Below are 26,727 nucleotides of genomic sequence, written 5' to 3' on the forward strand. Positions count from 1 at the left end.
GCAGAGCAGAGCAGAGCAGAGCAGAGCAGAGCAGTGCAGAGCAGAGCAGAGCAGTGCAGAGCAGAGCAGAGCAGAGCAGAGCAGAGCAGAGCAGTGCAGAGCAGAGCAGAGCAGTGCACAGCAGAGCAGAGCAGTGCAGAGCAGAGCAGAGCAGAGCAGAGCAGAGCAGTGCACAGCAGAGCAGAGCAGTGCAGAGCAGAGCAGAGCAGTGCACAGCAGAGCACAGCAGAGCACAGCAGAGCAGTGCTCCGGGCCAGCATGTGCTGGGCAACACAGCCCAGCCTGGCCTTGCCATGGTGCACCAGGGCAGGAGAACTGGAGCAACTGGACAGGTGAGTCCCTGCCTCAGAGACTAGGGTTAGCAAACCGGCAGCTACATGGAGCGATAGACAAGATTTGGAAAAGCAGGGAGAGGGGAGGGAGGAGATGAAGGAGGTCATGGAAAAACCTGTGAGGCAAGCCATGGCTGATAAACAAAAACTGCATGAACACAAAGAGGGAAAAAGATCAGAACCTGCAAAACAGAAGATGATCTAAGAAAGAGGAAATGGACAAAGACCAGGTGAGAAAATGTCATGGCATGTTCTTTGTTTCAGCTTCCAGGTACAATGCAAACACTCAGTGTCACCTGACAAGCAACAGGCTTCTCCAAAAACTTTTTTTTAAGCTCCAACTCAACTCTGTTTGTTTTTGAAAGCTTCCCATAAACTGAGCAGAGTTAGGAGGTATTTACAACTTTTAAAGCCAATTATGATTAATCTGAATCACCAGCCTACCAGCATCAAACCACAACCTCCTTTCCTTTCTTTTAGTTTTTTTTTCCTGAAAAGAGCTGAGGAGCAAGAGGGGTTCCAGTTGGAGGAACAGGTGCCACCCCTCCTCTGCCCTTGGACATACCATGTCACCTTCCACTTCTAAGGTGATGTTGGCTTTTATCATTGTGAGGGTTCAAAATACAGAAGCTATAAAAACAAGAATCTACATTTGTACAGTCACGCAGTCACATCTGACCATGATTAACCCATGAGCTCTTGCTGATCATGCAGTTACCCACATAGACAAGGGCACTGAGTGTGGTTTGACTGGTCCTCTTTAAAGGTCACACCTTTAATTAATTTGCATCAACATTCCAAATGACAGGTCTAAATTACTATCTTAAGCTTTTATAAGCCAAATGCAGATTCTCCCTGCTTTTCACTCTAGGCTGCCTTGGTTAATGCTTGGGGTCTGTGCTGACCTCAGGGGAGTGCTCTGCAAAGGTTAATGGCACATGACAGATATGACTTCATGGTGTGCTAGTATGGGACCTACTTGAACCTTGCTCAGAGGTGCTGGGCAGTGACCAGCTCGTTTAGCTGACAGCACACATCGGTCCCCAAGGTCTGCTATTGTATTTCAGGCCAATCCTTCAGCTGTGCTGTGCTTGCATTTATAGCATTCCACTATGAATGGCTGCTGCTGTATGTGTGAAACAACAACCTACACAGCAACAGGCAACAGCACCTCTCTGCTGCAGAGCAGAAGACCCAGCTCCACGTTGCTTTGGGATGACTTGATGACACTGAGGCACTAGGAACCAAATCTACTGTGCTGGTTGCTGGTTTCAGTCAAACTGATAGTTGCAAAGCAGGATTAGAGAGTGGTGTTGGTCTGGCTTTGTTTGCCCAAGCTCTGAAAAACATACCGAGATCCTGCTCTCTCTACCAGATCCCAGCAGGCTAGCCTTTTCCAGAGTTTTTCCAATGATTTGGCATCAGCATGTCTAAAGAGCTGTAGGGCAACTCCATGTTACACTGCACAAACCAGTGCAGCAAGTGGCACAGGGCACTTCAGCAAGCCTGTACACACCCCCAGCAGCTCCACTGTGCCTTTCAGGTTGTGTTTCACATCCTAGCAAAGTCATGAACACCATAAAGAACCTCATGACAACAGCCTGCTGTCCTTCACCAGAACGAGGGCTTGGGTCTTGCATTTGTCATTTAAAGTTTAAGAATCCTGTCTTGGATGCCTGCAGAAGGGCAGCTAGTAACTCTTCCCTTCAGAGCCTGGAGTCAAGTCCTTGCTCCCAGCATGTCAGGGGGAGGATGTCAGGTGTTCTGCTGGACAGCATAGGGCAGTCTGCAGAGAGCCTCTCTCACCCAGCAAGGAAAGGGAAGTATTCCCTCAGTACCTCTCCATGGGCAGTTTTCCTCAGCAGAGAGGTGGGGGCAACCAGCCAGGCTGCCTTCCTGAAGCCACTGTCACCTCTCCCCTGTGAGTTCATCAGGGGTCAGCAGTACTGCAGCAACTGCTCCACCTTCCCATTCCTTCCAGTGAGGGGAAGGCTGATGGAAATTTGAGTTACCTGGTTCCAGAGCCCTATAATCTCCATGACACAAGCACTGTCAGTATCTGACACTTAATTCAGCCTCATTTCACTGAGTGCTGCCACTGTGGGCTGAGCAGAGAAGGGAAGGGATATCTTAGTTTTGGCACACGGGCAAGATTGTGTCTTTTTAGAGACCCTCAAGAAAGCTGGAATGTTTCTTTCTCTGGTAGATATGGATCTGAGCTGAAGAAGGCAGGGTCAAATCATGACCACATTAGCTCCCTGTCATTTGCTTTGATCCCAACCTTAACTGTCTGATAAAGGTAATTTCATCAACGTACTCCTGGGTTTGGGACACCTTATTAGACCTCTTCAGCTTCACTTTTTATCTTGAAAATACTTTGCAATAACCTTTTTCCTTACAATCTCTTTCTTGTACAGAGAGGGAGGTGTGCAGCAAGATAGCAATATTTATAAAAGGCAGAACTGGGAGGGAAAAGTCCTGAGAAGACCACAGAACTATCCATTTGAATCAGGCTGTTGGGAAAAGCCTGCTGAGCACTACCATCCTCAACTCTGGTGCTCTGCAATCACAGCACTGGATTGTCAAATGAAGTACCACAGCACATACCTGTACCGCTCCTCCTGCAAGGTCTGCATTATCAACGTGTAATCCCTCTGGTAGCGAACCTTAAGGTCCTCAAATGATTCTTCCAGTCTTGCCTGTGTCTCTCGAATTTCTTGAATCTCATGCAGTACTGCATCAAACCCCGAGCTCTGCATATCCAGAGTGTTTGTTTTGGAGCTAGAAGCTCCCACAGGGCCCCCTGTTGTGCTGTTGGCTCCCACCGAGCCTGACGTGGCACTGGAACAATCCTCTTCACTGCCATATTTTGGGCTTGACTGAAAGTTCTGAATAACACCTAGAGCCTTGCCTCCTGTCCCATCTTCTTGGCCTTCTTCTAAGGAGTCTTTCAGATTAGCAATGTTGTCTGCACTCCCAAACTTGTTCCTTATGAGGGAGGCAATCTCCCTGGGTTTGGAAACCACAGCTCCTGCTGCTGAATGTGTAGCCTGGGAGAAACTGGAAAGCCCACCTTTTACACTGTCTACCACTCCCTCACTGAATCCAGTGACTTTTGCTCCAACATCTTTCAAACCCTGATGCATATCCCTGAAGACATCCTTTGGCTGCCGAGGGATCCCATTTTGTTCAATTTCTCTCAGCTTTCGATGATAATGTTCCAGTTTCTTCTGCAGCTGCAAGATGGTCTGGGCTGACTTTTGATTTTTCTTCTCAAACACTTGCTTGATGCGGGCACTCTGCTGCTTATCTGCATTGTTGGCCAATTTCAGGTATTCTGCCACGTTGTCATCACGGGCTGTTTGCTCAATTTTGATCTGCTCTGTCAGCTTCAGTATCTTCTGCTGCAGGTGTGTGATGGCCACTTTTGTCCGCTGCGGATCTGGGGTCCCATCGACAGAGTCTGCGTTGATGCTGCCATCAGTGCTGGAGGCCACAGCACTGGAGGTCTGCGCCAAGCTGCTGACTTCCAATCGCTCAATCTAAGCACAGAGGGAGAGAAACATGAGTGCTAATCAGCAGCTTCACCAACAGAAAGCTTTCCTTCTTTATACCAACCAACTGGGCAAATGGATATAATTCTGAAAAGATGTACATTTTTTCCAGCTAGTCAGGGGACAGTATCAATCAAGAGAGCTTCACATATTTTACAGACATCCAGCAAAAGTTGAAAAAAAAAGTAAAACCTCTCATATTTGACTCCACTTAATCACCTAAACCTGGCATGGCAACAATTCAAAACCCAAGCACAAATGTGCACCCCAGCTTGGCAGACCAAGCACTCCGAGACATCAGTACAAGGGCAGGGGCTCAACTAGCTAGAGTGAAGAGACTGAGAAGGTAACTGAGAGCAGAACCCACACGGTTTAACTGTACAGTACAGCACACCCGAGTCTTTCCTAGTGCTTCGCCTGTTTGAACAACAGCAACAGTGTACCTACAACCGATCTACTACAGTCAGTGCTTCTAACAGAAAAATGGAGCCTGAGAGGCACCCGAACGCTCTCCTTGCCACGGCAAACACTGCGAGCAGGTGTCTCCGAGTGGGAGGAAAATAGCGAGTTTCAAAGGACAACACCCCCCCCCCCTTATAGCAAAAAAAAACCAAAACGAAAAACAAAAACAAACAACCAACCAAACCCCCCAAAATCCCCAAACAAACAAACAGACAAACAAACAAACAAACAGCTTAAACTCTGTTTCACGTTCAATCCAACTCGCCAAGTACCCGCCGCGGAGCCGGGAAAGCCCGGGCAGGCAGGTGCGGCCGCACCGGCCGCTCCCAATCTGGACATTTCTCCCTGGAGCCGACCACGCTCCGAACCCGGGTCGGGGCCACGGTGGGACCCCCGGCGGAAGAACGCCCGCGGTCCCCCGCCGTACCTTGTCCCGGCGGGGCAGCAGCGCCCGCTCCCCGTGCATGGCTCCGCTGGCCGGGCACGGCTGCGCGCCCCGCCCGCCCCCTCGCGGCACGGAGGCCTCGCCGGGCCGGGGAGCCGCGGAGCCGCAGCCACACTCGTCCCGCTGGGAATCTCCAGTATTAATGTAATTACCATGACTTTTGGATCCCGAGGCCCCCGTCCCAGCGCGGAGCTGGTGAGCAGCCGTGACTGCTGCCCGCACGCTCCGCTCCCGTCCCCGCGGCTCGGGGGCGAGCAGCCGGCAGCTCCCCGGCCCGTTCCACTGCAACAGCTGCCAGCTGACCCACAGCTACTGCCCAGACGCAGAACATGTCTGTGTTTGCGAATATGCGCTTTACAAAACAAAAAATGCTGTTACAGTTAACTACCCTCTCTCTCGATTCATCATTCCATATTTAATGTAAAAAACCCTGCAAGGCTGCAACACTGGCCAGCGCCGGGGGTCAGCCAGGCTCCTTCCCAAAACCCTGAGAGTCTCTGTTTGCTATCCCATCAACAGGAAAACCAGACACCTGGGAAAGCAATTGATTAACTTTCTAGAAGAGTTCAGATGCTGGAAACCACTGAATATAATTTCTCAGTCTGCTGTGACTCCTGAAGTATCAACTGCTCTCTTAGAAGGCTTTAGTTGTAGAAACCCTGGAGCTCTGGATAGATCAGTGGAAAATTGGTGCTAAGAATTAGTATTACTCAGCGGGACCAACACTATGCATGATACCACTACTGCACAGAGAACATGCTGTTTCTGAGATGCTGGAACATGCATTTGGAAGTAATTCACATTGGTGAAAATATATGTTCTTGGAGTCTGTAATTTCATTATGATTTTTCCCAGGGCTGTCACTGATCAGATTTCTCCCTGTGGCCTAGATGAACACAAAGACCCTGCCTGTGCAGGGCATGCCTGGCCTGGGAGCACCACCCAGCACCCATGGCACAGCTGGTCCGTCCCTCACCCACAGAGCAGCTCCGCCAACCAGCCGCCACCCCAAGAGCAGCACAGCACAAACTATCTGTGCAGCACACCAAGACAATCTTATTACTGTTAACTGCCCATGAACCAAAGGCTTCTCAATCCATTCATAACTATTTCTACCTCCTTCAGAGCAAGGACAGACATATGAAGAAAACCAGAAAGATCCACAGTTTTGATGCAAAACTTCCACAAATTAATTTACTATAACTTTTTTTTTTTTTCATAATTGATTTTTTTCTGGGCAGTGGTAAGGCTGAGTGATCAAGGGACTGACCCAGTGTCCCAGAACCAAAAAACTGCTCATCACCAGTTCTTCTGCAGCCCAGAGGGTCTGAGCTGAAATCTGCACAGATCAGTGTCACAGAACTTTTGAGGCTTCAAAAGAGTTTCTATCAGCTTAATTTACTCCAGGTTTGGTCTAATTAGTGTATGTATATGTAAAATTACCATAAATTACACTAATAGTACACTATTCCTCTCATGACACAAGTTTTGTGAGAGAAAAATTTGGTAGAAACTTTCTCTTCCCCCTTTTTAAAGTCAATTGACTTCATGAAATCTGCCCAGGTTATCTCCCTATACCTGTGGTAGAAAATGAACTAGAACAGCAGTAATAGAATAAACCATGTTGGGATAATTGCTTTATAATTACCAGCTGCGTGGATTTTATTCTGAAATAACAAAAAGGGTCCTTTCCAATTCAAATGGAAAAGACTGTGCAAAGTGCAGTTCTGGAACAGAACAGAGATAATTTAAGTACTTTGTCCATATCAGCAAGGCTCTGTAAAGGGAAGGATCAGCACAAACTGTGTCCCTGGGAAATGCTGATGACTTATTATTGAATTTGAGATGATGGTCAATCTGTCCTGAAAAAACGCTGGTAAATTAAATACTATAATGATTACTGCTTGTATAAGAATAGAGGTTACAATTCAATAGTCAATCTCTCTTGCAATACAATTTTCCATTATATTGACAGTCCAGTTAAGGGGAGATGTGTGCCCTCCCACCAGCAGGTACACTGAGAACTGCTTTGGCATTATGTCACAAACCAGATGAAATCATGTGAGGGCCTTATGCTCTCTCTCTCTCTCTCAAGATCTGACCAACTTCTCAACTGTTTATGCTCTCAGGCTTTCCCTCCTGTACAAGCTTTCCAATGTCTGTTCTGCAGCACACAGCCCAAAAAAACCCACCTCATGATTCTGCCTGATTGGTGCTGCTGAAATTAAATACAGCAGCTCTTTTAAAGGTATTTTGCCGTCCTAAAACTCTTCCAGTAAAAGCATACACCGGTCATTCACCAAGAAGATGGATTTTTGCTTTTGAACATTCAGGACAGCTGGCTTAAGCAAACAGCAGCTTTCAGAGCAAGCCTGCTGCAAGGGGGAAACTCCTGCCTCCTCCTCCCTCCCCTTGTGAAGACTGGAGCTACACAAGTGTGACTAAAAGTTGTCAAGCTACTTACAGTAAACACATACAGGGCACAAAGTGAGACAGGGGAGCTCAGAGTGAGACTGCACAGCCCCACAAAGGAGCTAACAACACTTGAGGTGCCTGGGTTAATCACCTTCCCAGTGACTGCACACCTGACTGGCAGCTAAAACTAACCATGAAAACATTCAGAAGTTGTTTTGCTTCCTTTTCCTATGTGCTAAAGGAAATACAGTCATACAGGCAGAAAAATCTATGAGACTCATAGACAATCTTAGGTTTCAGACTTCCTGTTTGGAAACACGACTCATTAACAGCATCATTAGCGCATGGCAGGTGCAGGGATGGGCACAGGGACTTGGCCAACCCCTCTACACTAGGTGGACAGATGGTCTCCAGCCTCAGGCAGGCACAGGAGCAGACACTCAAAATCTCTGATGACAGTTACAAGAGACTTGGTTTGTTAGTAAGATCTCTAATTAATGCCTTACAGGAAACAAAAGTCACAGGGGGGAAAACCCCCCACCATTCTTTGTGCCTGACCATGTCTGCAGAGTAAGAGCCCCCCAGGCCCCACTTTGTTGCAGCTGCACTAAAACACCTAAGTGCACATTTGAATAAACGCATACAGAATCCTCAGCAGATACAATGAAGAGATACTTACTTAATCACAAATTACTATGAGGTACCTTTAACATATTAAATTAAATGCCATCAACAGCCACAAGTCACCTCCCTGCATGCCACCTGCAGCACATGACTCTTGCAACACATGGGTCAAGGTGGCACCAGCGCCACTCTCTCATGAGCAGTCAGTGCCCTGCTCCCCTGGATCCAACACAGTCATTGTATATGGCACAACTTACCACAGGTCCCAAAGGAAACAAAGATGTGTCACAAACTCTGCTGCCTCATCCACTTGCGTGATGCAATAAGCTCTTTATGACCTACAGGTGATTGAGAATTAAGAGTTGTTTATCCAATGCTTTGTGTTTTAAAGGTTGTTACTGAATCACAAATCAGTTAGGGTTGAAAGGGACCTCTGGAGTTCACCTGGTCCAACCCCCTGCTCAGGCAGGGCCACCAAAAGCCAGTTGCCCAGGACCAGAAAGCTTTTGAGTATCTCCCAGATACTACTTCCACATCCTCCATTTGTGGATTTGTCTGTCTGCTGCAACATTGCCATACATCTGATACCACCAACTCTATGGGTCAACTATTTATTTATAGTTGCATATTTCTACAATTGCAAATCCCGTGCAACAGTAAGGGAGAATATTTCTGTTCATTCATCTCTCAGGTAAATACAGACAGAAGATCTAAATACTGCTGCACTGAACCATCCCTGGAGACAACTGCTCATTCACATGAGGATTCATTTACAAATCTACCTTCCACCTTCCCTCAGCAAACGCTCAGGGTGCATACATGCTCCCACTCTTCAAAACATCTGTCTTGGCTTTACTGTCAAGACAAAGAAAAAGGAAAAACAAAGAACAGGTCCAGTGTGATTCCTTGTGACTGCAGTTATCCTGCAAAACTGTATTGACTGATCAAATCTTCAGAAGCTGCAGCAGCTTTGCTTTTTAACACCTCCAGTTACTCAACCACAGAGACCTATGGTCATTCTTGACAGCAACTGAGCTGTCTCTAGCATGCTCCTAAATCCAAATCCATATTAAACCTGGCTAAGGAAAGCACACAAACAGATGGACAGTTCAAGGGAGTCTTGCTGTGTGTTCTTCATAGCACAGCTCATTGTTTAGATTATAAACTGGGGGTTTCTGAAAGTTGTACAGCCTTTGCCTATGAGCAATAAACCCTCAAAATGGTGGGAAGATAACCACGATTATGGGTTAAAAAAACCAAAACAGTGAGAAAGCAAAAAATGAAAAATTACTCTGAAAAATATCCAAGAAAAAATTCCAGTACAATGCCTTTGCCCGCCTCGGACAACAGCTTGAGCAGGGAACCAACACTGTACCACCAAGAGGAAATGGCTTTACACCTTACTCACAGTAGTTAAACAGTCTTGAGTGATGACTGCTGCAACAGGAATGCGCTAATGGTACATCTGCCAACCCAGAGCCCCAAAAGCCTCCCTTGGCAGAGAGGGGAGAGGGCAGGTCCCTGCATGGACAGAAGGGCTGTGGGCAACCACAAAGGGGCAGCATTTCACACATGGAGTGCCGTGCACAGAATTGAGCATTCCCTTTCTTTAGGGGCATCCAAGCCAAGCAGCTCCCTGCCCAGCCCTGTTCTGGCACAGCCTGGGGACAGACAGGTCCAGCAGCTCTTTCTAGAGCCAAGGTGCGAACTCACTGGGAACTAAGTGATGAGGTGCTTGGGGATATTCTTACTACTTTCCCAAATGTGGTTCACCATTAGGCCCAAGACAGACTGAGCAGAAACACCTCTGGAGAGAAAGGTGACCTGGGACTGCTTCACTGGTGCAAAGAGCAGCACCCCCCAAGCAATGGCCTGAGGCACACAAACCCTCAACCACAACTTGGGATTTGGTAAAGCAACTGCAGGGTGACTTGCCCATGGTCTTGTACCTAACTCAATATGAAATGGAGATGTGACTTCATGTGCCACATCAAGTGCCAGAAATAGTTTAGCTGTAAAGCAGCCAGCTTTCTTTTCCTCAGAGCTGTCAGCAGCATAAATTCTTCCCAAAGCAGACCAGTATTCAGCTGCAGCCCTTGCTGGTGTTAGGAGCAATGATGAAAGATGCTGCTGCCACACGGCTTTATACTCGCTGTACCAGAGGCAGCTTCTGCCACAACACTACACATTCCACAGGGGAGCTCCAGCGAAGTCTTGTCAGTGCAGGCAATTGCTGGTCACAGATGCAAATGTTTCACTTACTAACTGGTTAAGAGGCAGCTGAAGCTCCAAAGCTGACCTCCACCTTTCCCAGCTGTGGTTCAGGCACATGCATCCCTGATGCCTACCAGCCCAGTGTGCTGTGCTGAGGCAAGGAACACTGCACAAGCTGTTCCCTCAAGCAGGACTGGAACATGTGGGACCAGGCACCAGCTTGGCCCACAAGTACTTATTGACATCCCAGAGACAAAAGGGACTGACACAATGCAGTGTAACATCTCCCTTAAGAGGTTGTCTATGGCCCTTTTAATTCCTTTAAAAAACAGCATTGCTGCCAAAGATATCACCTTCTTGACCTCAGATTTCTGAAAACTTGATTAAAGATATTTTTGAGCACAAAAGAAGTATGGCATGATGGCCCAATTTAGTAATGGTTTCCTAAAGCTAGACTAGTCAAGCAGAAAACCACTGGTGTTGACTGAATAAACAGGGTGGTTTATTCAATCACCCTCATTGAGGGTGAGGGAAGTCCAAAGGAATGGATGCAACAGTCTTATTAGAAAAATAGGAAATAACTGAATTACACACAAGAGCTCATAGGAGATGATAAGGGATGAGACAGCAAAAGATACAGCCAAAATAGCATCCATGGATGTTTATTTTAGCAGCTCCTGATTTCTAATCAAGGGGGGAGTGCCAATCAGGCCAGAAGTTACAACAATAAGGATAGGAAATGAAGTAAAGCTGAGCAAAAGTTAAGTATAGGAACCAGCAGAAGAGGGTGGATTAAAAAACAAGTTTATACAAGCTTTAATAAGAAAGTGACTATGTAAAACGATGGGTGCTTTTTTGTTTGGTTCTGATTTTTTTTAATCTCATCCTATTTTCCCTAGTGTTTGAGCCACAACTCACTACCTGAGAGATAAAATTTTTGTTAACACTTCCCAGAGAGTAAAGCAATTTTGGTTTTGGTTTTTTATGCTTCAAGCTGCTATCTGATTAATAGATATTATTATTGCATGTTATATATTAATTTGCGAAGAACAGAGTTTAATTTTATGGTTGCAAGTTAACTTTGACTTGCAAAGCATTGGAGCAAACTGTGTCTGAAGTCTGGAAGGACAAATATCTCTGCATGATCCTTCTGCACGGAACAGCCCTGTGCGAGAGCAGAGATTCTCCCCTTTTCAGGAGATGCATCTCTGCTGAGGTTTAATATGCACATTCCCTCTGACTGTTTAATCTAAAGGGCTCCAGCAACTGTACCTCTACACTTCCTTCATTTTTTTTATTTTTAACTGTAGTATTTCATGCAGGTATAACAGAGTGTGGCCATAACCAAAACTCCTCCCTGAAGGTGACAGAATAAATGGTTCATAAACTATTAAGTATTTCAAAGCAACAGGATTCATGCTTCCTGTGAATATATTGCTTTGCTTTTCCCATAGAGCATTTCTTGACATACTGTTTCCTTATTTAAAGCCTTTGTAGTACAACATACACATAGTACCAGCTAAGCTCACACTTGTCACAGCTACACAGTATAGCTGCTTCAGATTCCTGCTTTGTTCAAAAGCAGCTCTTTGCTCCAAGTGCTCCTGCATTAGCACCAACTAAATCTTTACGATTGCTCCAAGTGGCAAACACAGCTTGTCAAGGACAAGACAATGTGAGCGAGGGCAGTCCCTTCAGCCCATGAACGTGCCCTTCTCAGGGCCGCTGGCACATGGCACAGACGCCTTCGGAAACCTGGAAGAGAACAGTGAGCAATGAGACATCAGAGAGGAAAATGCATTCAAGGGATGACGAGCACCTGGCAGTCTCAGGCAACAGGGCACCTATCCAGAAATCCACAGGGAACACTGAATTAGGTAAATACTGAAATCACTATGCTGCTTTCAGTATTGCAAAATATAAGAATCCTCATTGAGAACTCCATTTAGAGAGAGTCCTCAGTGCAGCATCTCCTCAACACACAGTGGAAAGCTGTTCAGGCTACCCTGACCCGGCCTAGCGAGTGCAGAACATCGTGTCCTGTGCTCACTACTCCTCTCTTCAGCTCTCAAGAGGTGATGCAGTAGCCTGATGTTAGGTGTGCCAAGATGCGAAACACACAGATCTATCAACCTGGGATGTGGAACATCTGTAACCCCCTGGGCATTCCTGCTGCCCCGCACCACCACAGTCTGTACCTCTGCGACTCAGCAACAGGCCCTCTTCCTCAGAGCCACCCGTGTGTCACTTTTATTATGAAGACTAATGAATGCAGTGAGACAAAGTACACATATAGAAAATACTATTTTCCTTTGGGAAAAATCTGTGAGTTAATTAAATAAATGTATTAGACATCTGTGTTTCAAACACAACAGGAATACTATTCTACCTCTCAAGCATGTCTTCTGCAGACTGCAACAGACACCAGGTAAACCATCAGCTACGGCAAAAAAACAGTTTGGATCCCAGATTTCTTCTTCCCTCAAACACTGGACCACAGAGCTAACTGCAACAATTCAAAGAGAAATAGCTTCTATTTTGCATTGCAGATCAGAGCATCAAAGACCTGACTGTCTCTCTTCAGTATTTAATAAATAGGGGAGGAGGGGACGATACAGTTTACTGTTAACTCAGACTGAAAAAGGGTAATGCTGAGCTACACAGCCCAATGCAACCAAAGAAAAATACTTAATCAAAGGTCACTGGGTCTATGTGAGGCAGCGCACTTACTCCTTTTTACCTGGAGAAAAGTACAGTTCTGCAGTTTGTTTACTACTACCTAAAAATACATTTTGCACAGCTAAAAACAGCAAAACAAGAGGTGACATTAGAAAAGCTGCCAGTGCAAATACTTCTTTCTGACACTGGGCTGCATCTACATCTGCTGCATCTGCATCTCCCACCTCTTTCACCACTCGTTGTATCAAACAAACCAAACCCCAAAACAACAAAACCAGAAAATCCTAAAAAGCAGCACCACATTTGATCTTGTTTATGGATTGTAACACTCAGTCAGACAGGAGTCTTTTTGCACTTCAAAAGCAAAGAAAAACTATATTTAAAAAAAAAACACAACCACTGAAATTCAACAGCAGTGCCCAGAGGAAAAACGCAGCGCTTCCAAGGCTGATGCACAAAATGAGGTCAAGTTCTACCGGAGATTTAAATAAAACAGCCAATCACGACAGCTACAACTGTTTCCCCACAGCCTCCTCACCTTTGTGGGCTCGCAGAAGTCTCTTTCACAGCACACGCAGGTACAGCAGCACCACATAAACATCACGCTGCAGCCACGGGCAGCCCCGGCGCCGGGCACTGCCCGGCCAGTGCCGCAGCCATCGGCCGGACCGAGCGCCGGCTGCGCCGCTGGAGCGCTGCTGCCGGCCGGGCATGGCTGGCTGCCGGGACAGCCTGGCCACTGCTCCTTGGCAGGGAGCTCTGCTCCACGCTTGGAGCAGGACCAGGACAGGGATTTAAAGCTACAGGGCTTCACAGGCGCTGTGCAACACCTGACACTATTTTTAAAACTATACCTTCGAGCCAGAAAAATAGTGCAGGATAACAGACAACCAAATCAGGAGCAGATCAGTAGGGTCTAAGTGACACAGTTGTTCCTCAGCAACACAACATAACAGACCTGGGAGCAAGGCCAAGCAGGATTGACAGCGGAGTTTCAAAGATGCACAGCAGGACATATATCCACCTATAAACTATAAGCGCTAATTACAGCAGTGCTGAAACACTGCTATTTAATATTCACTAAACAAATTTTTCAGAATATTAGTGTGATCTCCCGGAAGGCTGAAGCTCTAATTAGAAAGTAATTGTCACAGAAGGACTCCAGTACACAACAGAGCCAACACAGCAATGTTATCACAGCCAACTCTGGAGTAAGAAGAAACCTCAGCACCTCTTATTCCCTACTGACATCTTATTTGTCAAAGAAAATGTGTTTTACTATCCTGTTTTGAAGAGGTAAAGCAAAGGCTTATCACCCTGTTTGACAGCTCTGACCCACAGCATCTTATACCACCCATCCCCACTGCTCAGACTCGTTTGTAAAAAGCCACCCTCACCACCATGGCTACTTCTCCCCTTGCTCTTCTTTGTCTCACTGCTATTTTGTTTGTAGCAAATATTAGCACTCACTCAGGACACAGACAAGAGGATCCAAAGACAAGCCATTCATAATCTAAGTTTGGGATCTTCAGAACCATTATAATTTAGAGTATGCAAGGTGCTCCCAAGGCTGAAATACCAGGAAATGCCAAAAATGCCAAACCTGACAGGAATGCAGTGGCTTTTTAGGAGTTCCCCACTGTATGAATCCTGCAGCATGTCTGCCACCACAGTATCAATACAAGGACGAAACTTTCCCATTTTAATTTATGTCTGTCCCTTTGAGGCAATGACTCTTTGAGGCTCTGACAGACATCACAGTGCCAGGGTTTGGTAGGTTTGTGTTTTTCTTAAATAATTTTCTTCACTTGCAGTAATGCACAGGTAATGTAAAGAAATTCTGCACTGAAATGTTAATTCATAAAATATAAAGTTCAGGCATGTAACAGAGAAGAAACTCCTGACTGACTCAAATCACGGGTAACGTGGAAGAAAATATCCCTACGTGCAAAATTCAGTTTTCATTAGGAAAAAAGAGAAGAGGAATTAAAACCCAAAAACATGTTCTGTAAGAACTAAAGTTAGAGAAAGAACAGCTGAAAATCCATTGTCTCAAATTATATTGGTATGTCAGGGGGCATTTGAAAAAGCATTATGATGAAATGGCAAATGCATTGTACAGGCCATTTAGAATGAACAGGAACTGAGAATGAAAACACTCCACAGAGTAGGAGAGGTAATATCTGATTTGTGAAGGAGACAGTTAAAGGTGGAGATGTTAAATGATACAGACCTAAAAGCATTTCTGTGGTAATTTCTGTGATGTCAGAGAACAGGACAAGAAGGACAATGGATGAGGGAACAGGCAAGAGGAAGGTGGATCTCAGAAGAGTCTGTGGTGCAATTCTGTGACTGGGTCACCTGCAGTCCCTATTCCCCCACTGCTGACAGGTGCCTGCTGTACCTGGACCCTGCAGTGGAAGCTGAGGAGGGGGCAGGTACCAGCACTGCTGTCAGCAGCACTGCTCCCACCCTGCCCCGTTCTGCTCTGTCGCAGCACTGGAACCTGGGTGTGCGCCTTCGGAAGAGCCTGGGAAGCAGCGCTGCGGTAACCAAGGCCAAGATGTGCAAAGAACACGAATGAGAATGAAACTACCACAACTGACCATATTATCATGAATTCCAAGCTGCAACAGACTGCAAACCCCAGAAACGACAGAAAATCTAATTTAACTGACATTTGCATTGCTATTTCTCTGTGGCTATTTTCAGGGTTAAACAGCAAAAAGGGTCTCTAAAAATTTATCGACATATGGGAGGTATTAGATATTGATATTCTCTGACTATGAGTACACTAACAAACACATTCAAGCTGTCAAAAAAGGCTCTTAAACGGGAACACTGGTGGTATTAGTTGCTGACCTGTACCAAACGAGGATCCCAGCCCACATCTGCCCCATCTCTGTGATCACTCACTCATCCAGGGTGTGCAGCAGTCTCATCACAAATGCACTGACTTCACTGCACAACACTGCAGAGAGCTCCTGGTGTCATCAGCTGTGCCCCAGAGCAACACACAGCAAGAACCAGACCAAGAGGCATCCACACTGTTGCAAGAGGCGCATGAGAAATCTCCATTAAAAAAACCACTGTCCATGCTAAATGCAGGAACTGAATAATTTGTATTCTTATACAAATTCAGAGCACACACTGGATCTGGCAACACAATCTAACACAACAAGAGCAACAGCAAGAAATTTAGTGCAAAAACCAGAAATAAAGTCTCTTTTTCAAGGAGCTGTTTCAAATTCATATGGCTGATGTCCCTCTCAGAAAGCATTATTTATACTGAGAAACCTCCAGATGCCCAAGACATTTTCTCTGTTACCAACAGCAGATCTGACTTAATAGGAGTGAGAATGAAGGATGGTAAAATTGCTTGTGCAGAAAGAATGCCATCAGACTTGTTTAGGAAGCAGTCGATGTTTGGTACAACCCAGTCTGATTCACATGAATTTTACTATTATCCAGATAGATCATTTCACCATATAAAGCAATAAACAAATCCATGAAAATCCATGAAAATATACTCATTAGTCTACTTAATATAATCAGAGGGCCTTCACAAGTTTTATTTCTACAGAGCACTAAAACCAAACCCAACCTACCAGGCTGAATTTCACCACCATTAAGAGGACTCATTCATCCAGAAGGAACCCATGTTTTTCTCAGTGAGTTCTTATGGCCACAGAGCAGTGGTGTCCCATGCTGTTAAAAGGAGACTTCTATACTCACAAAGAAATAAAAACATCATAAAAAGAGCATCAACAGCCACTCTTCCATGCAATTAAAACTCAAACAGCTCTGGCACGTTGCAATCCAGCAGCAAGTCTGTGCAGGTGTCACTGCTGCAGGAAGTCCAGCAGCATTGCCACCCTCACCTCCCTTCTGTGACAGCCAAACACAGCAGGAGACAGTGGCTACTGCAGCTGGAGCCAGATGATGGCATCAAGGCTCAGCTACTTGGGGAAGCACAGACATTCCAAGTGCCTCCGCCAAGAACCAAGTCTCCTAACTTGAGCCAGCACTGAGAATGGCAGGGAAGGGATTGGGCACTAAGCACCCTTCCCTGCTACAAGTGTTCTCAGTAGGGAGATGCAGCCAGAGGCAGCTTGCACCTTGTTTACATTCTAGACTACTTCTTTACTGAAGTTACTCAGTAAAACTGGAAAGAAGACTAGCTGCAGGGGTGGGGGGCAAATGAATTTTGATGGAGCTTAAAAACTTATGGCGATTAGATGCTCATCTGACCCCTGTAACTATAGGACCTCTTAAGAGCAAAAGGTTTAGGGGAAAAAATACAGCAGGGGCTAAATCCATTTACGAGGAAAAATCTGAATGCTGCCAAATATTAAGTAATGCAAAACATTAAGTGACAGAGTGAGAAACCAGCAGAAAACTCAGGTTCCAAGTTGCCTTTATTGATTAGAATGTTGTAGAGATAGTGAAGACTTAATATCCCAATGGCACTCCTGGATCAATAACCTCAGTGATAGGAGGGCTCTTGCACAAGGCTTCCTGCTTTATTCTGTGGTATATATATCTGATTAGTAAATTCCTGCACAGTTGCAAGACCCCAATCACAGAGCCCCATACTAATCCCCAAACTAAAACCCACCAGTCTGCTCCCACGCTTACTGCCCAAGACAAGGGCTGAAGCCGACTGAACATTCTGCTGGCATATACAAATTATGAACCTGTCTGTGATTATAAATGCAACAATAGCCTAATCATATGAAGTACCATTTGGGCCAGTAGCACTTTAAGGTAATACATTATTTAACATTTATTTTCTAATTTAAGATCCTAGACTTCAAAGACACTACACAGAGCTGGAGTTTCCCTCCTCCTCTGTACACACCCACTGGAATAAAGGCAGTTTTGACTATGTCTTTTGCAGATTTCCCTCAGAGGATGCTCTGCACAGGACTTGTTTTCTTTTTACTAGTCACAGATTCTTGCCCCAGTTTCATTCACCAGAAGAAAAGCAGCCTTTCCTTTTCCCACCTCTGTTTCCAGAAGTACTCAAAATGTTTCCATTAGCACCTGGGGCGGGGTGTGCAAGTGAGAGAGAGAAAGGTTAAATCATAAATCCCACATTCCACAGCATTGATGTGAAGTGCAGCCATACTAATGGGACTTTTTATAACCAGTTCAGCACAAATCATCTCTGTGAGTCTGAAGGAAAGACCATGACAGGCTGAGCTGATGCAGCTCAGGACTGGGGTACCAGCAAGGGCAGCCCACATCCAGAGCAGCTATCACTTTGCAGATGTCCCCAGGGACCATGTTGGAGAGGGAATGGCTGCAGGGATGGGCAGGTCACCCTTCAGAAGGCATCAACATTTTCCAAGGGCTTTCTTGTGATCAATGCTGCATTAAGTCAACTTGCCCGCACTAATAATGAAAGAAATCCAGCTGCTGCCTGCCAGATTGCTACTAAACCAGATCTGCATACATGGTTAAATGATGTCCAATTAGAAATGGCTTTCTCTAAAAGACACTAAACAGTTTGTCTATTCCAGCTACTCATGTGATGATCCAAAGCCTCACTTTAATCTGTTCATACTGATTAAGCTCCACTTCCAAACACAGAATGGAACTTTAAAGAATTACATCCAAAGGACATGCAAAACTGCACTGAATTCCAGTCCTGTCTCCTTTTCATTGCTTCAGGTACAGGAAAAACTAACAAGTCCAAGATAATTGCCTACACCTTGGTCTGGCATTAGCAGACAAGGGCTCACCAATGGCTGCTGCTTCATGATCACTGGGATCTGCTTCCAGTCACAAGGGAAAGCAAGGGGAAAACAAAGTTAAACTTCAGCAGACCCGAGACCTGCAGCAAGGGCTTTAAACTTTACTTTTAGTCTTGATTTTTTTAATAAGCAATGAATTGATTAATCTGTTAGAAATCTGCATATAAAACATGATCTCTCTCCTTCATGATACATAAAATTATAAAGACACTTATCACACTATCCAACATGGCTCCAAGCACAGCAGAAACCAAAATGCCCAGTCTGCATAAAGGATTAAGTTTATCAATAAAGCAACCTAAAAACTGCAGACTGATTAAATAGAACATTTCCAAGAAGACTTGGTTTGTCATTTCTCCATATTGATGGAATGAACATCACCAGTGTTCCATATGTAAGACTAACAGATACAAACACTCCCCAAAAACCATTTCTTTTAGTCTTAATGCTCCGTTTTCTCCAATGACAGCTTAGGAAGGTACACAGCTGCTTTAATTTTCTTCAAACAGAATTTAACTTGCCAGTTTTCAGTTTTGCTGCACATCTGTAGATCAAAGTGATTACTTCTGGTTATCATGTGAAGCTTTTTGAGCTACTTTACCTTCTCGTATTTTTATCTTATTAAAATAGTAGAAAAAAAAATAAATCACAAAAAACTAACCAAATTTCAAACCCACAAAAAACATCTTCTCACTCTTCAGCAACTGTCTTGGAGGTGGAGTTTTGCCATTCAGTGACTGACCTCCATTAAAGTGTCAACACCAACCCACACTGAAACACAGAGGTGGCTGTGCATCAGTCACCATACCTGCAAATGTGAGTCATCCTGGGCACCGTGTGTCTGAGGCAGGATCTAAGATTTAAGGTTTTGTTTCTACCTTACAATTAGCCCAAAGTGTGCAGCAAGCACAGGACACGATGGGTTACTGCACTTTAGCTGACACAGGCTTGTTTGTTAATTCAATAATATACCTGAGGCCTCACACTCACTAAGGTGGCTTGGATATATTGAATTTGACAGCTCTCCTCTCAGCATGAAAGTGAAACCTCTTCTCTTTAACCCATATTTCCTTCAACTGCTGGAATATGAAGAGCAGAAAATCTGATCCTTTCTGGCTCTGTTGGAGAGGTATTGAAGACCCAGATACTTGCAGCTAAGATGACAACACAAGAAAACTGAACTTTTAAAACAAAAATATTAGTTATTGAAATAAAGTACATACCATAAACCACCTGAAACAAGATTGACTAAAAATATTTTTTTTCCTTTTAAATAGATCAGTCAACACGTATCCAGGCATCCTAGCCTGACACTGAAAATGACCCCTATAAAAATACAAGAATCCTTCCTTGTAAGCAGCAAAAAAATCCAAAAAGCTTAGGGTTTTCCTTCTACTCCCAGCTCACCTTTGAATTCTGCCAGTGGCTCTACACACTGGGCTTGCTGCTTTGCAGAGCTCCACAAAAGGCTCCCGAACAAAAAGAAAATAGTTTGAATGCTTTTAGTATTTTCACATTTCTTTGTCCCAACAATGCAGCTCTGTCCTCTAGGAAGGAGCATGCTCAGGCCGAATACAGAGTGCTGTTTTCCCCATCCCATCCCATCCCATCCCATCCCATCCCATCCCATCCCATCCCATCCCATCCCATGGAGCGGCCCCGAAGGACAGCGCTGCCCCAGCTCTGCAGGGACGCCCGAGCGCACACCCTGCTGCAGCCTGGGACTGCCAGACCCCAGGAGACACAGCCTGCACCCAACAGAGTCACATGCACAGGCTCTGCACACCAAGGGGAAACCAGGGAGCTCAAGCCAGAGCTGACAGCAGCAGTAATCCCAGCAGGGACTGGATTTCCTCTGCACCAAGGAGGGGGGGGGGAGCTCCTGGAGAGGTTCACCACTGTTTTTTTCAAAAAACACCTTGATTTTAGTTGACCAAAATATTTCCATTGAAATATGCAGGCACACTTTCAAAGACCAGCACATTTCTCTCCTGAAGAACAGGGAGTTTCCTAGAACTGTCTTACTATCCTGATAAGATGCAGCCTTTAAATGCTAGAGGTCTTAAACATTACTAAAATTTAGTCATGTTTCTTCTGTTTTTCATATTCCCTGCTGTTCACTGAATCCGTGCATGGTGCCTTCTGACAAATTCTCCACATTCTGTGCTGTTTGGGACAAATTCCAGAAGACTTTGTAGAGGACTCCCATGATGAAGCCACACCTCAAACCTCCCTAGAAGAAATCACCATAACTGGAGAAGCGTTAACCATACTCCTGAAAGATGGACTTCTGGTATTAAAAACCTTTTCTAATCACTAAACCATTCAAACCACAGACTCTTTGCATTCATGGGGAGTCTCCCAATGTGCAACTTTTACTGCCACATCCAGAACAGATCAAACACTTAAAATAAAATCAGCATCTCAACAGTGCAAGTGAGTTTCCATATTTTAATGCTGAGCATAAACTGGGCCACAAACACTGCTTGCTGTGGATTAAAAACAGCAGGAGAAAAAACCTAAATCACTCAGATGAAAGGACAGACAGGACACACTTGTTTTCAATCCTTCAGTGTCACAACACACAGAGCTTGCTGACTGATTTTTTAAAGCAAACTCCAGCAGCATCAGCAACAGCAAATAGACATGCAGAGCCTGGGTGTTCCGTGGTGATCCAAAGCTCTGCCCAGCAAACCAGCCACATCCACAACCCCAGTACAGCTGACATCCAAGAAAGGAGAAAGTGCCAGGACATACGGTTCCAGAGGCAGGCAGTGAGTTCTCCATGCTGAGTGTGTGAACCCCAGCACCCCTCCACTGGCCAAACACGCTGTACCACAGCACTATGCTGGCAGAGTCCAGACCCAGCCCTGCCGGGCTGAGCTCTGCGCCTGCACAAAGCAGGACCTTGTAACACGATGCTGTAGTGCCCTGGGTGTCTTGGCAGGAGCCCCAAACCCGTGGTTGAAAAAGCAACTGCAACCCTGAACAAGCGAGGCATGAATGTGCTGCAAGCAGAGCCACGGAGGCAGCTAAAAATACTTCATCCCTGACCCTGTCAAGAACACATCTCAAGTGAGATTCTAGTTTTCTGAAGAATAATAAAACCAAAAAGCTAAATAGCTCTGCTAGCAACCGTCTTGGAAGTTTATTTAAAAAAACAAGCAAAACCCCAATGCACTCTTTAACAGGAAAACACCTCACATTTTATTTCAAGGGGAATACTGCTGAATTGAAGGACGTGCTTTACACCTCTTCTAGAACTCTGGGCCAAGGTGCAACCTCAAGATCTCTTCCTCTGCAACCTGCCAGAGGAGATTTTTGAGGCTCCTGTTACAGGTTAAGGAGGCAACTGCAGACAAATGCAACCTGTGCCCTGCTGAAGACACCCTGTGCATTGTGCAGTCCCCTGTGAGATAGATGAACACCTGCCACCTGGCTGGTATCCTGCAGTAGGTGCCCTGTACCAGTCAGGAACCAGAGAAAGACAGAAGGAACTGTCAGACTGGAAATGGCTAAAAAGCACACTGCACCTGTTCCATCCCTCCAGCAGGACAGACACAAGGCTCTCCTGGGGAGCAGGAGGAAGCCACATGCAGAGCCACAGAGCACAAGGTGCTGAACAGATCCCAAGCAAGATCCAGGGGAAATACTTTAAGATGAGGCTTATATTTCATGCCTGGAGTAAGCACAGAAAACAGACCCTGTATGTTTTGAAAACCGCTTGGTGGTGGTCTATACAATGTATTCTTCTGGGGAAGTAAGAGAACATCCTCCCACAGGGCACTGCTGTGATACACAATTGTGCTTCATCATCTATTCATAACAGATCTAGCCTCAAAAAGAAAGCTAAAGAGATGTGAATTTCTTCACAGAGCATATTTTCACACAGATTATGCTCTTTTAACTACTTATCAGCCTGGCTGGCTCTACTGCGGTCATTCAAGAAATGCAGAGGTGAAAACCAAGTCTAAGAGACACTCCACTGCATATCCCTCATGGTTCCTAGGTCACAAACAGATACATGAGTACACGGGAGCTACATGAGTGTACTTTCTGGATCAGTAATAACTATCTGCTTAGTAGCAATCTGACCTGATTATCATGATGCTGTTTCAGGGGAGGTCTGCTCTGTCACATGCTGTCCCAAGGGTGGCCCACCAGGATGCACCCCTCAACAGCAATCTACCAACCACTCCCACTGCTGACCCCTACCCAGCAGCCCTGTTCAATAGCAACATCTACAAAGGCCTTCTTTAAAAACAAGACAATGAAAAAGGTGCAAGAACTGCAGAAATACTTCAAAAATCTGGTAACAACAAGAGATGGTTTTATAAAGGACAGATCTTGTACTTCTCCTTCTGCCCTCCCCCAATGCCAAACATGAGCTTGGTTTTCTGACTTAACTGCTACCTCACTTGGGCTGACAGTTTGGGGAAATAAATGCACTTCCAGTTTAGGCAGTGAGTCTACTTTTGGTCTGACAGCAGCTCCTATCAGCTGATCAGTAACTATTACCAGTTTTTAAAGGGAACCTTGTCCTATCTTGCTCAGCAAGAGCACAAGTAGTTCAAGGACTCACGTACTCTAAATCCATACTTGGAGTGTGAACCTTTGCAGAAGTCACCACAGTGGATAGCTTGCTGATAACCCTACAATGCATCCGAATTATCACAATATTTCTTCTGTTCACACTGGTTTAAACTTTTTTTCTGCTCAATATCTTGAAGGCAAGTCCTTTCTTGTGACCACCACTTTATTTTTTTCTTCATTAAAATTTAAAATTTTCACCTGTCTCAGTCTAGGTTAACACAAAGCATGTTCTAAAAAAAATGGAAAAAATTATTTCAGGAGCCTCTGGTCTAGCTCAAGTTGGTACATTTCTAGGGTTTACTGTAATAATGCATTGATCCCAAAACATACATTCATACATTCATTCATTCTTAGTCTCGACTCACCACACATATTTGGTGTCTAATACTTGGTCTCGATGACCACTCACATGGATGGTAAGGTCCCACTTGGGTCACAACGAGGCCATACCAATTGGGTTGCCTCCCCAAATCACCATTAAGCAGCGTTAACAGCTGCAGAGCCCTGCCAGAGCACTGGCTGGGACACCAGTCACTAACTGCCCACCAGGACAGCATGCTGCCAAAACCCCACCTGCACCAATGACAGCTCCCTGTGCACACAAACACTCTCTGCACGGGCTGCTCCAACAGCCTTTGTGGCTGCCTGGCAGCGCCATGGACATAACCCAGCTACCAAACATACATGAGTGGGGCAAGAGTGAAATTTGTTGCTATGGAAATTAGCTTCCATTCTTTCTAATCAAAATCCTAGAAACAAATGGCAAAGGCAGGGTCTTCCTTGGCCCACAGATGATCCTTCCCCCCAGGCAGCACCTGTCTGGCCATCCCAGGTCTGCATCACTGTCCTGCTCACAGCTCCTGCCAGAACCATTCCCAGACCTTTTGGTAACATCACCCAAGGTAAGTGAACAGCACCAGTAGAGCATTTTTCACTAACCCAGCTCACTGGAACTAGTGTGCGGCAGCTGAAGAGTACAGCTGGGGTTACACAGCAAATCCCACCAAAAGCACCATCTCTCTTTTCCAGCTGTGCAATCCCTGGCATTGCTCTCACAGAGGCAATCACACACAAACACAGCAAGGACATACTGATAGGCAGTGCTCACTGTCCTGCCTTCTCTGTCCTGACTGCCCCATGACTCTCCCCATCCCAAAACCTGGCCTCAAAGTCGACAATAAAACTTTTCCAAACGTACCTAGTTGTTTTCTGCTTCCTGGCTGGAGCATTCCCACACATTTTTAATGACAACTGTTATTGGTTAGCTGAAAATGGCTATTGTAAGATAACAAAGAGTATCCACAGAGGACAACACATAAACCCCACCCAGAAGACAGTCCAGAGCAGTGCATGAAAATACCCTCTCGTAAGCAACTCTGCCAAATAATTGCTGGAAAGTGTCTCAAGCTGTTAAAAATAGAACCAATTTCTGCACTGGCAGATGGAGCTTCAGTCAAAATATCCACTGAGCCACTTGAATAATTAAGTGTTCCTTCCCCATGGCATAACAAAGTAGCTAAAGCAATTTACTGCCCTTTCTAAAAAATGGAATAGAAATACTGTTCGATAATTTTTCAGCAAAGAAATGAACAACAAGAAGGTTTACAGCACTGACCAAGAAGCCTCTAGCTGAAATGCTGCACCAAGTCATCAACACCATTCTCTACATATAGAAAATTTAATCTCTCAGGTAATTACCTCCTGGAACATTTGACCTGAAATTAAATGACCTGAAAAGTCATTTAATCTAGAAATCAGGTTTACTCTGGAGAAAGCAGAAAGACTCTAGACTGGGGATCCTCAATGACCAAAAAGACAGGGTTAGACAGAGGGACAGAGGGCAGCTGATGCACAGTAAGATTTTAAAAAGTATATGTACAGTTTTTGAACAGCTACTTGTAAAATGCAGTCCTCATGATAATACAAACCCTGTATTAGTGCCCAGACCTCTCATATTTCACAGAGTCAAGTTTTTCTTTTCAATTCTTCTTAGATTTCATAGAATCACAGAATGGTTTGGGTTGAATTGGATCTTAAAGACCATCTAGGCCCAACTCCCTGCCAGGGGCAGCTTCTCTGGGCAACACATTCCAGGTATTCACCACTCTCACAGTCAGGAATTTCTTCCCCATTTCCCACCTAACCTTGCTCTCTGTCAGTGTGTAGTCATTTCCCATTATCCTGTCACTTCACGCCCTTGTTCAAAGTCCCTCTCCAGATCTCTTAGAGCTCCTTTAGGGGCTTCCCTTAGGCACTGGAAGACTGCCCTTCAACAAATCTTAATAACCTTAAACACTTTTTCTCTCTAAACTTGGAAGTTAAATAATTTTCATTTACCTTGTTAAAACTATTAATTCTGTAAGATTAAAAAATACAAGGTCATATTCCAGATGGATGAATTAACAAAAACATTTTGTAACAAACACTGTAAGTGGAAGCCTGGCCATGCTGGGCCACGACATGAGCAGGTAACAGGAGGACATGAGCAGGCACCAGGAGGAAGATCATTGAGCCATGTCCAAGTGTACTAAAAATTTTCCATGAGATGAACTGTGACAAGAATTCAGGCATGACATCTGGAAACTACAGAACAGCCTGAGCAGTTAGGCTGAGTGCACATGCAACACGCAGTTAGTGTTTGCTAACACTACAAATCCCTGGCAGACAAGCAGCTGAGCTAGCACTCAGGTCTCCTCCCCAGCCTCCCCTCACTAACCAGCCCCAGCAGCAGGAGAGGCACATCATCTTCCCAAATCCCAGCAGCCTGAGCCCCTGGGAATATGAGCCTGGCAGCAGCAGGGAAAGCCAAGCTCCTTGGCCTCTGCTGGAGCATGCAGTCCCTGGTCACCCAGCCGTGTGAACCTGACCACAGCCCCAGGAGCACTTCTGCATCACAGCCAGGCAATGGGCACCCCAAAACCCCACACAGACATAGGGCAACAGCAGACTGCACAGTGCCTAGTGCAGGTACATCCTTAGTTAAAAACACAACAGCATCAAACTTTATCTCTTCCACTACCCTGTTTCCACCAATATAGACATTTAAGTGTATTCTGAAAGGGTACAATTTCAATATTTAACAACAGTTAAACAATAAACATTTGGCTGACTAAATTCTAGCAGCTCTCCAGTGACACCTGCAGCAAGGTCAACTCTCTGCATTTCTGAACAGTAGTAGTGAGTTCTGTATTTCCCAAATTTAATCAATATTAGGACAACATGAAACCTAGCAGAGTCCTGACTTTCAAATACCTAACAAAATAATTAAGTCTAGGCTCATGTAAAAGGATCCTCTTTGAATCTACACAGTTCTCCTGCCTCCATCAATACAGAGGGATGATAAACTCACTGGCACAGGCTGTCAGTGCAATGCTAAAGCTGACCTATTGTCTCACAGTTATCCACAGTTTTCCACACACAATGAATGAAGGCATTCTCATAGTATTTTACATTAAAAAAAAACTCTTGAAGACTATGTAGAAATTAAGTACTTAAGTGTGAAGAACTAGAAAAATGCAACACATCTCAATGGTTTTGAGAACATTTGTAAGGGAAGAACAAGTGTCCCTCCAAACCAATGTCTGACGACCACACTCTACATGGGAGGGATTTCCCTTTAAAGCAGATGTTTCATAATCATAAGATGTTCA

At 45.1% G+C, this 26,727-nt stretch overlaps 1 protein-coding gene across 10 annotated transcripts in view; it reads right to left on the reverse strand.

Moving 5' to 3' along the window:
• Positions 1-26,727, reverse strand: part of TMCC1 (transmembrane and coiled-coil domain family 1) — a 76,809-nt gene that overhangs the window by 10,768 nt on the left and 39,314 nt on the right. For 9 of the 10 annotated variants that reach the window (XM_033517575.1, XM_015640690.2, XM_015640686.2 and 6 more), the window contains one exon: positions 2,940-3,874. In XM_033517575.1, the coding sequence (XP_033373466.1) occupies positions 2,940-3,874 (935 nt within the window). Of the gene's footprint in view, positions 1-2,939; positions 3,875-4,775; positions 5,098-26,727 lie in introns of those variants that run through there. The other variant, XM_015640691.2, reaches the window with a different exon arrangement.

Source organism: Parus major, chromosome 12 (assembly GCF_001522545.3).
Source record: "Parus major isolate Abel chromosome 12, Parus_major1.1, whole genome shotgun sequence".
Classification (NCBI taxonomy): domain Eukaryota; kingdom Metazoa; phylum Chordata; class Aves; order Passeriformes; family Paridae; genus Parus; species Parus major.